Source organism: Balaenoptera borealis (assembly GCF_965194805.1).
Source record: "Balaenoptera borealis genome assembly, contig: HAP1_SCAFFOLD_1226, whole genome shotgun sequence".
Lineage (NCBI taxonomy): Eukaryota > Metazoa > Chordata > Mammalia > Artiodactyla > Balaenopteridae > Balaenoptera > Balaenoptera borealis.
Genome location: NW_028122990.1, coordinates 76,280 through 88,382, shown reverse-complemented (window position 1 = coordinate 88,382; position 12,103 = coordinate 76,280). Strand labels below are relative to the sequence as shown.

Here is a 12,103-nt window from a genome sequence, read left to right as displayed (position 1 = left end):
GGGGGAGGTAAATCTGTCTTCTAGGATTTCCTCCTCCCCAAAGCTCAGAAACTCAGGTGTTGTTTTAGCTCTCCTACACTCTCTTCACCCAAGCCCGCCTTCCTGTTGGGGATCGGACCTCCCTATTGGCTCTCTCATACCTTTCAACTGCCTGCTTTGTGACATCACTCTCCTCCCAAACCTACTACCACTTGGTAGAGCCTTGGGGTTTCCGTGGAGCTGTTTGGACCAGTAACCAGTGACCTCTGTACTGGACACGTGCGCCGTTCAGCTGCAGCCACTCAGACATCCTCTAGTGTTGTCTCCTCATCCCTTGTACCTGCAGTGGATGCTTCCTCTTCTCTGACCATGTCAGGTAAGAAAAGAAACTTTGGAAAGTTTTGCGTTCGATTTCTTTTGCCCCTAAATTGAGTAGGAGATTCAAAATAGCATGGAATAATGAGGGAAAGTATTGAACTACACGTCTGGAGACCTAATTTCACTTTTGACTTTGACGTTTACTATCTGTGTGACTTTGGACAAATCACTGGCTGTCTCACAAAGCCTGTTGCTTTCCTTAACTGTTACGTTAGGATACCACATTGGGTTGATCACTCTGATCCCCTTCTTTTCCAGTATTGAGCCTTAAAGGGTACCCATGTAGAAAACGAAATCAGACACTTCTCAAGAGTGTTTCAACAGAAACACAGAAAAGCCAGGGGACATAGAAAACTAGCAATATATACCAAGATGTTTCATCTCTAATGGTCTCCCTCCACTAGGATTTCGACTAGTTGAAAAGAGAGAATAGGGAGAGAGGATGGAGAGTACTGGGCTCTACAGGGAGGCACAGAGTCGAGCGTAAGGAAGTTTAGGACGGTTTTCATTAGCACAGGCCAACAGGCACCAAGAGATGGGAGAAAATGTAAGAATGAAGAGGGAAAGCATAGAGGAGCTCTCAAGAAAAACGGAGTTTGCAATGGAATGCTGATGGGAACCAAAGATTTTCAATTAAAGCAGAAACAGCACAGAGGGAAACCTGCTCAGAGCAGGGCAAAACCAAGTTGATGGTAGCAAACCCTTACATTAACAGACTTAAGAAGGAAAGTAAGGCCAGAACAGGGGATCACCGGGAAAGGCAGCTTATCAGAAAAGTCATACTCCGTTTTCTTTCTTTTATTGCCTCTCTGAATACAGTTGGCCACTTGACAGTTTTGAATATAAACATTTTAGAAATACGTTTTAGAAATGATGCCTCCTATAAACAAGCAACCACAGTGGTTATCTAGGGGGCTGCTTTTCAGTGTTTTATTCTTTCTAATTTTTAAACTAGGTAGACATTTCACCAATTCAACATTTTAAGTGATATCTTCTAAATTGAATCAGAAGGACTATTTTCCTTGGTGTGATATGTAGGTTCTAAGGCAAGGCTGCTTTTCATTTTTACAGTTATTTCCTTCCTAACACAGAGAGCACATTGATCAACAGCCATCGTTCGCTTGTAGATCTTAGCTACCGAAGAAGAAGAAGAAGAAGAAAAAGTCAGGCCCCACATCTCTAATTCCCCCCACTTAGGGAATTCCCTGGCGGTCCAGTGCTTAGGACTCGGTGCTTTCACGGCCAGGGCCACGCGGCGCGGCCAAAGAAACAAAACAAACAAACATCCACGTTTATCGAAAACCATATTGTGGAGTCCTGTGGATTTTCTTACATTTGAAAATCTTTTTTAATTGGATTCTAGGCATGATGGTTTTTTGAGGTTTTGGGATGCCATCTTCTTGGATGCTGAAGATGATTCTAATCTAAGTTCTAGGATAAATCCAAAAACCTTCCTGATACATTTTAAGCTTCCTTTCTGCTTATTATATAAGCTATATTCATTGAAATATATATTTCTCCTAGGCTTAATACCTCTTACTTGCTGGGTAAAAATATGAAGGAGCACAATAATGAAACTCTTTTACACTTATTATTTTGCTGTCTGCTTCGTACCGGTTTTCATTGAAATACTTGTCTATATGTGTTGTGGCTACCTATACATGCACATTTATTGCATTCTGTTGCTTGTTATGCATTTTTTACTGACATACCTTCTCTGTCTGTATGCATTGGCTAGGAATTCATTCACCTCTATCACCTCCATCGTGTCTTCTGGTTAATAGTATTCACTAAAATAGAGTGGGCAAAATTCACTTTCATAATATTGCATGGATGGTACAGAATGCCATTTGTTAGTAAATTCATTAGGCTTCGATACTTGCCACATACCCCAGTTTTCATTAATATCTATGGATTTCTTTTTCGTTAACGTAATATGCTTGTCATGATTTTTCTTTGTCTTTCTAGAACTTATTGTATCTTCCTCCATATAAATCATACGCAACAGATCAGCTTATTCATCTATTAATTATTACTGCTATTATTATTGGTGGTGGTGTTATAACCACTTTACAGGTGAGGAATCTGAAGTAATCAGATAACTTTTCCCTTTCCAAAAGCACTTAAGAAATCCACTTTCGGGTAATCATTTTGAGGTAGGATGAGAAACCGGGCTTGAAGAGGGCAAAAATGACTCTTTCAATTCACCAGTTGGACTGAGCTGTACGTCACCTCTAGGTAATAGCGTGGGAACTGCACAAGCAAAGGGAGACACTGAAGACGACCATGGTAATAGCCGTACTGTTTTCTAATGGACAAAAAAAATGCCTATATTATAAGTTCTATTTCTCCTGCTTTCTGGCAGTATCATGCTCAGAGTGGAGTCCTGGCAAGGAAGTCAGGATACTTAGGTTCTGAAACCTGGTAATGATACTAACATAATGAGAGAACTTGAACAAGTCAACCCGACCTCTCTGAGCCTCAGTTTCCTTACTCACGAAATGAGACTGAGAACATCGAAGTTCTCTAAGGGCCTCCTAGTTCTAAAATGCTTCCAGTCTAGGAAATAGCATAGAAGTCAATACGAGTGCAGGCTGAAGGGAAAGACAGGGCAGGGAGAAGGTTGCTTCCAGCCTAGAGAACAATCTCTGAACCACACCACTTGGCTCTTCTGCCCGTCTGTGCCCAAGATGGGAGCACAGGCAGTGAATAGAGAAGAGTGGAAAACTGCTCAGTCCTTACAGCCATCATCAACTGTCTGATTTTGGGTTTCTCAGGAAGTAGTGATAGTAGAGGTGTCCTGATAGCAAGAACCTTCAGATGATGCCGTTCCTCAAACGTAGTGAGAATTTCTCAACCTCCCTGAGTTTTTCATGACCCTCTTGTTCTTACAGAAAATTTCCAACATCCATCTCTACTTGGAACTCTAGATTCTCTGCAGCATTCTCCTCCTGTGGTGAGCAATGCAACTTCCCTAACACGAAGTGTCTGCAACTTCTCCAGAGTCTCTGCCCCTGCCGTCAGTTCGGCATCGGCTACTGGTACCCCTTTCCAGACACTCATGGGTAGTGCCTACCTTTACCAACATTCTAGCACGACTATGTTATCTGGAGTTACTGACCACAGCCAGATCTCCACTTCAGCTGCTTCCTATCCAGGTGTTCTTGAGTGGGACATCACAGCAAGCACTGAAAAGAATTCTTCTTCACTCGGAGACTTTACTCTGGCACTCACTGACCGCCACACAGCTGCCTCCTCCATGTTTCTGGCAGCCCAGTATGATAAAACTTCAGACGCCAAGAACATGGTCCCTCTACATCCATCGCTTTCTGCCAGCCTTGCTCAGGGAACACCATCTCAGATTCCAAATCAGGGGCAGAGCCGCCTGCCACTTCCCTGCCAGGAAGGGAGCCAGGTATATTACTATAACCAAGGCACACTGGGGTCTTTACTGTATGGAGAACTTGGCTCCTGCCCGCAATCCTACGGCTCGGCGTCATACACAGGAAGTCGGGCCTCTGGGCAACCAGAAATGGGAATGGGACCGAAGGAGATTCAGCCCACAAATATCCGACCACCAGCTTCCACCTCTGCAGTCTGCCACCCTGTGTCTGCTCAACGCATCACAGAAACAAGTTTTCAAGGTGAGTATAACAAACGCCAGAGAAAGTTGAAGAATGAGGTCGGCATTCAAAAATGGGGTCAAATCGACAGCTGGGAAGGGGTGTAGAGGCAGGTAGAATTCAGATCCTGAGCCTTTAATAACCACTACCTTCGCTCAGTGCCCTCTGTTTTTAGACTCTCTATGAGAACACCTAGGGCTTCCCTGGTGGCGCCGTGGTTAAGAATCCGCCTGCCAATGCAATGCGGGGGACACGGGTTCGAGCCCTGGTCTGCGAAGATCCCACATGCCGTGCAGCAACTAAGCGCATGTGCCACAACGACGGAGCCTGCATTCTAGAGCCCGTGAGCCTCAACTACCGAAGCCCACGTGCCTACAGCCCATGCTCCGCAACAAGAGAAGCCACCGCGATGAGAAGCCCGCACACCGCAACCAAGAGTAGCCCCCGCTAGCCGCCAACTAGAGAAAGCCCGTGCACAGCAATGAGAGACCCAGTGCAGCCAAAAACATAAATACGTAGAATAAATAAGTTCAAACAGTAAATAAATACATAAACATAAATTACAAAAAAAAAAGAACACCTAATGCAGGTGGGACGGTGGGAGGGCCACTGTAGAGGTCATCTATGCTACATGTACAAGAACCCCGAGAGCACACCAATCGGTACCACACTTTTCACTGCTGTAGCCGATCGTTCCCCCTGTACTGCCACACTGTAGCACTCCCTTCCCTCATCTACTGCTATAGTCTCTTCGGAAGGTGTTTCAGAACTCTTGTTATGAGAGTGCCAGTTGAACTGTCCTCACTTCCTTCATTTATACCAGGATTGAAGACCTTGTGGTCCGAGATCCTGTCCAGAGAGCAAGCAGGCTAAGACTCTGTCTTTGTTGATGTATTTCATCAGCAAGGGCTCTACCCCCTCTCCTAGTTCATGGTGTGACGTGTTCTTGGCCTCTCGGGAAAGTGGGGAGAATGGAAAGGACCCTATATGAGAATGCTAGGCTTTGTAAAACATTTCAGGTTTTTAAAAATAAGACTCATTTTGTATTGGACTTATAAACAGTCCTATGAAATACAAAGCGAGCCGAGAATCAGCGACAGGAAAGGCTCACCAGTAAGAATTACAACAGTCACCGCTTACCTCGTAGCATAGGGCACTGTCCGTGATCCTTAAGAAGAGTTAGTAGAAATGCCTTGCCCATCTTGCCCCTGAACCCCTTGAAAGGTACACGACTGCTGTGTTGGTGTTTAGGGGGAGCATCTCACTTACCAGGGACTGACTTCTCCCTTGATCCCTTTGTAGGGATGGAGACCTCCCCCCTGGTGATGAAAAATTCCCTGGGATTGCAACCTCCAAGCCAGACGTTTTGTGTGACACAAAGTCAAGAACTCCCCAAGTCCTGCAGTAGCAGAAACAGCCACATACTTGAGAGTAACCCACCATCTGAACTTGGGGACATTTCAGTGACAGCTCCAGTCCAGAGTGCCAGGCGTCTCCTGGCCCTGCCTCCAGCTCCAAGCCAGGGACAAATAGAGAGTAAGCACGTGGATGATATCAAAACCAAGCTTTCAAAGCCTCTGGATGCCTACCAGATCCCAACAGAGAACCAAGATCCTCCACTACTCCCTTTAGGAATCCCTGATATTCACCAGCCGCTGGCCTGCACCGATCCCCTCAGCCAAGAGGAGCAGCCTGGTTCTGAAAATGCTGATCTGGGAGAGAACAGCCGGAGTCGTCAGGACCTAGGGACACTTGAAAATGGGATTGAACCTAGCAGTGGTCTTGCAGACATTACTACACTGGCGGAGGATATTCACCTTCCCCAGCTCTTTAATCCTTTGAAAGATCTTGATCAATCCCAAGGTCCCAACGTGATCAAAGCTAAAGACACCAGAGCCATTAAGGTGAATCAGGTGCAGGAAAAGCCAAGTGTCATAAAGGTTCCCTCTGATCAACCCAGGAAGAACAAACAGAAAGCCTCTGAGCCTATCAGTGGCGCTCCCAAGGCCAAAATCCAGCCAAAGAATCCAGAGTGCCTGTTAGGGGGAGAAGTGGTTACATGCCACGCTGCAGTCAGTGACAGGGCTCCTGTGAACACGGCCAAGCACTCTCAAGGCAAACCTCAGAAAGCTGCATCCAGAAAGATCAGCAAAACTAAGAGCCACGGGCAGGAAAAGACCAAAAGGACCAGAGGGAGAAACAAGGCTGAGGAGAACAAGCAGTCAGGGAACAAAGTCAAGGCAGAAGAGAAGCCAGCAATCCCCCACACGAAGCGAAAGGAACACCAAACTGAGCTTCTCCAACAGAGCTTTCAAAAGCCTCGAACCTCCCTTGGCGTGCGCATGCTGGAGTCTGTGAAGGTTCTTCATGCGCTGGGGAAGAAGAATGAGACGAAAACTGGGCTCTCTTCCTGTCGGCTCTTGGGAAAGTCAAGCAACCCCAAAGACCCCCAGCCACCCCCAGCTATCCAGCCATGGCGGCATACCCCACGTGAGGGGAAGGGTCCTGAGAAAACGCAAGTCCAAGCCCAGAAACCAGACAGCAGTGCTGAAACAGAGTGTCCGTCTCCAGCCCAGTATGAGCGGCCTCCTCCTGGGAAGGTCAAGTTGATACCTCTGCCTTTTTCTGCCTGGGACAAGCCTCAAGCTCGACCCGCTCCTCGGAGGCCACAGTCTCTGGCCTCACATCGGCCTGCTGGGGCTTACCGTGCCCAGCCTGGTTCTACTGACTCAGCTCAACCTGCTGCAGCCAATTCATCCCAGCCAGCTCCTGCCTCTTTGCCAGGCCCCGCCAAACCAGCTCAGCCAACTGTGACCAACCCAACCCAACCGGCTTGGCCCAACCATACCCAGCCTCGTGTCCCTCAGTCTGCTGCTCCTAGGCCTGCACCCTCCAAAACTTCATCTGGCGCTCCTCTCCAGCGGGAGCCTGTTCCCCCTGCTGTGAATAAGCGCCAGTCCCCACCCAAGCTCCAAACCCACTTTCTACTCCAAGACTTCAGCAAGCAACGAGTTCCATGGAGGGAACCCAACGTGCCTGAGCCAGTCATGTCAAAGCCCATCGAACAAGAGCAGAGGCCAGAGCGAGAGGCCATGAAGAGGCGGGCTCAACAACAACGGGAGAATGCTGCCAGATACACCTCTTCGGGCAAGCTGCAATTTTTCACCGAGAGGGAAAACGAAATGGAAATTGCCGACTACTACGGATACGTCAAGTGAGAGCTGCTAGGATTCTTGGTGCCACCTTGGCTACCAGCTGTTCTTCCATACACAGGTAAGACAGGTATAGAACTGAATAAGTAAATGGAATACAATTAATAGACGAGTAACAAACCTTTCGAATTTTCAGATGCTGCTAACTGGGGCGTGAGAAAGGAAGGACTGAAAGTTGGATGGGAGAATGAAGGAAAGGGGTAAAAACTGAGCAAAGAGGAAGGAACTTGGCCCAGGGCTAGGAAGGCCAAAAGAGACGTATGGATTTAGGAAAGGAAGCAGGAGCGAGGATGAAATGGCAGAAGTAAAAAGCAGGGTCAGAGGTCTGGGTTGAAAGAACACAATTGGAGTAGAGTTGAAGGTGACAGAAGATGAGTCTAGGTTTACTAGGAGAAATAGAAAAAGTCTCTCGGGGACGCTGGCCTTAAGTCTCACAACCACCAGATAGGTATTTCAGAAAACAAGAGGTTCAGGACACATCTCTGAAAGGTCTGAGTTGCCTTATTCAGGTGTGACTGTAGTGGGGGAATAGGGAAATCTACCAGAGAAGTGGCTAGGGCTCAGAGTTATCCTAGGGGCAGCTGACGACAGGGGCAGAGCCAAGGGAACTGCTGGATCAGGAGGCCCACGAACAAAGCAGGGGCATAGCCGCCTGTCACTTCCCTGCCAGGAAGGAAGCCAGGTATATTACTGTAACCAAGGCACACTGGGGTCTTTACTGTATGGAGAACTTGGCTCCTGCCCGCAATCCTACGGCTCGGCGTCACACACAGGAAGTAGGGCCTCTGGGCAACCAGAAATGGGAATGGGACTGAAGGAGATTCAGCCCACAAATATCCGACCACCAGCTTCCACCTCTGCAGTCTGCCACCCTGTGTCTGCTCAACGCATCACAGAAACAAGTTTTCAAGGTGAGTATACAGACGGCAGAGAAAAGTTGAACAATGAGGTCAGCATTCAAAAATGGGGTCAAATCGACAGCTGGGAAGGGGTGTAGAGACAGGTAGAATTTAGATCCTGAGCCTTTAATAACCACTACCTTCTCTCAGTGCTCTCTGTTTTTAGACTCTATATGAGAACACCTAGGGCTTCCCTGGTGGCGCCTGCCAATGCAGGGGACACGGGTTCGAGCCCTGGTCTGCGAAGATCCCACATGCCGTGCAGCAACTAAGCGCATGTGCCACGACGACGGAGCCTGCATTCTAGAGCCCGTGAGCCTCAACTACCGAAGCCCACGTGCCTACAGCCCATGCTCCGCAACAAGAGAAGCCACCGCGATGAGATGCCCGCACACCGCAACCGAGAGTAGCCCCCGCTAGCCGCCAACTAGAGAAAGCCCGTGCACAGCAATGAGAGACCCAGTGCAGCCAAAAACATAAATACGTAGAATAAATAAGTTCAAACAGTAAATAAATACATAAACATAAATTACAAAAAAAAAGAACACCTAATGCAGGTGGGAAGGTGGGAGGGCCACCGTAGAGGTCATCTATGCTACATGTACAAGAACCCCGAGAGCACACCAATCGGTACCACACTTTTCACTGCTGTAGCCGATCGTTCCCCCTGTACTGCCACACTGTAGCACTCCCTTCCCTCATCTACTGCTATAGTCTCTTCGGAAGGTGTTTCCGAACTCTTGTTATCAGAGTGCCAGTTGAACTGTCCTCACTTCCTTCATTTATACCAGGATTGAAGACCTTGTGGTCCGAGATCCTGTCCAGAGAGCAAGCAGGCTAAGGCTCTGTCTTTGTTGATGTATTTCATCAGAAAGGGCTCTACCCCCTCTCCTAGTTCATGGTGTGAAGTGTTCTTGGCCTCTCGGGAAAGTGGGGAGAATGGAAAGGACCCTATATGAGAATGCTAGGCTCTGTAAAACATTTCAGGTTTTTAAAAATAAGACTCATTTTGTATTGGACTGACAACAGTCCTATGAAATACAAAGAAAGCCGAGAATCAGTGACAGGAAAGGATCACCAGTAAGAACTACAGCAGTCACCGCTTACCTCGTAGCATAGGGCACTGTCCGTGATCCTTAAGAAGAGTTAGTAGAAATGCCTTGCCCATCTTGCCCCTGAACCCCTTGAAAGGTACACGACTGCTGTGTTGGTGTTTAGGGGGAGCATCTCACTTACCAGGGACTGACTTCTCCCTTGATTCCTCTGTAGTGATGGAGACTTCCCCGCTGATGAAAAATTCCCTGGGATTGCAACCTCCAAGCCAGACAGCTTTCCTATGGAATGACAGAGAACTTGTCAAGGTGAAACACCAGTCTGCGGGAGAAAGGGAGGAAGAGAATGATGGAAATCGTTTCTGGGAAACTATTTTTACATTATGTGTTGTTTGTTCCCGGTAAATAAACTGAAATCTTCTTAACAGTACAACAAAATCTAAACCACTAAAGCCAACAATACAGGAGTATAACGTTCGACAAAAATTTCTTTGGCTGCGCAGCATGTGGGATCTTAGCTCCCCAACCAGGGATTGAACCCACGCCTGCTGCATTGGAAGCGCAGAGTCTTCACCACGGGACCACCGGGGAAGTCCCAGGACTATCACTTTTAAAGGAGAAGGTACAAACCCCTCGGTTCTATGAACTGGAGATTTTTAGTAAGAAGTCAATATATTTGTTTTTAGGCACATTTTATGTTAGGCTGTCTCCCTGCACAGGATGCAGGCGCCTTGAGAATGGAAGTCATATCCCTCTATAGTACGTCCCTCTTCTTTCTGCTTTGCAGTTTGCTGCTCCACTTGTTCAACCCCACCTAGTAATAACCTATACTTCCCTTGTTCCTGTTTTCCCATCTGGAAAACAGACAAAAGGCAACCAAACAACGCAAAGGTCTCAACAAATAAGGGATATCCAAAACCAGAGATGGCCAGAACTTCTGTACCCCTGATGAAATAGTCCTCATACAAAACCTGATAATCAAATTCCTTAATGCTAGGAATCACAGTGAAAAATAGTATCTGAACTGACTTCTGTCAGATGAGTGAGAACTAAGGTTAATTCAGTGTATCTGAAGCATAGAAAGTGAGGGCAAAAGTGGCACAAGATGGGGCTAGAGAAGCAGAGAGGATTCTAGACCACGCAGAGTCTTAAAGGCCAACAGTGTGTTTTCTATTCTCAAAACAATGCTTGTGAGCGATGTTTATGAGCAACGTTCCAACTTGCTTTGAAGGTTTCTTGTGTGAAGAGTGGATTGGAAGGAAACAAGATATATGGACACCAGTTAGGACCTAATCGCAACAGACAGGCAAGTTCAGTATTAGGAAGTTGAGGAAGAGCTGGCTGACAGATTCCAAAGAAATTCAGGAGATGAACTGAAGCGGGCTTAATGGGGTAGGAGATGGAGGAAAGGAAGGTCTTAGGGAATTCAAGGGTTTACTGCACACATGAGCAAAGTCTCAAAATTAATCATTTGAACGTACAGAGGCGGATCTCCCAAATGACACCGGTTAGGAAGCAACGGTACGCCCTTTAGAATTCCTAGAGACAACACAAATCAACTGTTTCGATGGAAAATTCGGCGGGACTCTTGATTTCCATGGGAATACAGAGAAAAGAGACACTGATCTGGCTTGCAGGTATATTTAGGAAGCTGTTAGCCGGACATCACCTACTAGTATCATGTAAGTAGGCCGTCCGAAGTAGGAAGCTTAGGGGAAAAACCTGGAGGAAAACTTAAAAGCTTAAGCCACACCTCTACACTACACCACCTTTCACAATTTCTTCTCAGATAAGCATCATCCCCATCAGTGAAGAAACTCGTACCTCATAATAGGAAAAACAGGCCTAAAGATTCAATGTGTGTCTTGGGAGGTCCCATCTATGCGATATCTTCCTGGGACCAGAAAAGGCCCCAGGAAGATCCATCTCTGCACCCCTGAAAGCTTACCACCAAGGAAAATGACTAGGTCCATAGATTTCCTCCCTCAAACCAGCTTACCTCACACATAGATCATTAGCAACTCCGCCCTTACTCACATTATCACAGTCACAAGAGTGGTTAGGGAGAAAAGCACTAACCAGGGGAACTAAAACAGAGGCAATCCAGGCCAAGCTGGGCTGGTGGCAGATATCTTGCTCCTTACGCTCGGGTGCATAATGCGACTCACCACAGTGCCTTTTTCACAGACCCTTTTGAACGTTTCTCCACAGAATCCAACAGCTCAAGTTAGTTCATGACGCTTCAAGGTCAACAATCGTCAAGAGAAAAACATGCAATATGTCTTACAATGTTGGATTCCTTACAAACAGGACAAGGAGATAACCATGTAGACAAAACCAGAGCATTTGAAAACATCTGTATTCTACAAACACACCAGTGAATGCTATAAATAAGGTACTATGACATAAAACAAAATGAAAACTAGATGTGAGACTCTTCTCTTCAGTGTACAGACTTCATGGCAGTTGCTGCACACTATCTAGCTACTTAGATCTTTAACTCTCTGTTCTGTTAATACCAAATGAGGCCCAAGTGTGTCAACCTGTTTCCCACAGAAACCAAAAAGTCTACATGCATCTCTTTTCTCCTGTGCCCTTTCACCTTACCTGCTCCCAATTCTCCACCAACGTCCTCCTCTTTCTCTAATTATTCTCCTCTTCATTTTGCTTGGCCTTGCCCCCAAGCATGCAAGACAGAGAGTCCTAGAGGTCCAAGATTCTAGAGTGGCTGTTTGCAAGGCGGAGGAGATTACAGTAACTGCCACACTGTATATACTTCTGTGCAAAGAAAAAGGGACAGTGTTCAGAATGTCTCTCACATATAACAAGAGCTGGAGATGGCAGGATACCTGTGTGGCCCAAGGAACTAGAGCTAGCAAATTATGGGCCAAACAATTGCAACCAAAGGCTGGAAGAGGAAAGGTCTGCAACCAGCTCTGTCTCCTAGCTCTCTGGTATTT

The 12,103-nt window shown here is 46.8% G+C and overlaps 1 protein-coding gene and 1 pseudogene across 2 annotated transcripts in view; one reads left to right on the top strand and one right to left on the bottom strand.

The window, feature by feature from the left end:
- Window positions 1-12,103, bottom strand: part of LOC309621936 (uncharacterized protein) — a gene marked incomplete at its 5' end in the record, with an annotated part of 133,747 nt that overhangs the window by 105,267 nt on the left and 16,377 nt on the right. Inside the window, 1 exon segment of the mRNA XM_082409208.1 lies at window positions 9,328-9,465. Coding sequence (XP_082265334.1) covers window positions 9,328-9,465 — 138 coding nt within the window.
- Window positions 268-7,198, top strand: LOC309621934 (uncharacterized protein C2orf78 pseudogene; annotated as a pseudogene). Its single transcript has 3 exons — window positions 268-355; window positions 3,252-3,943; window positions 5,291-7,198. The product of its transcript is annotated as an uncharacterized protein C2orf78 pseudogene (transcript).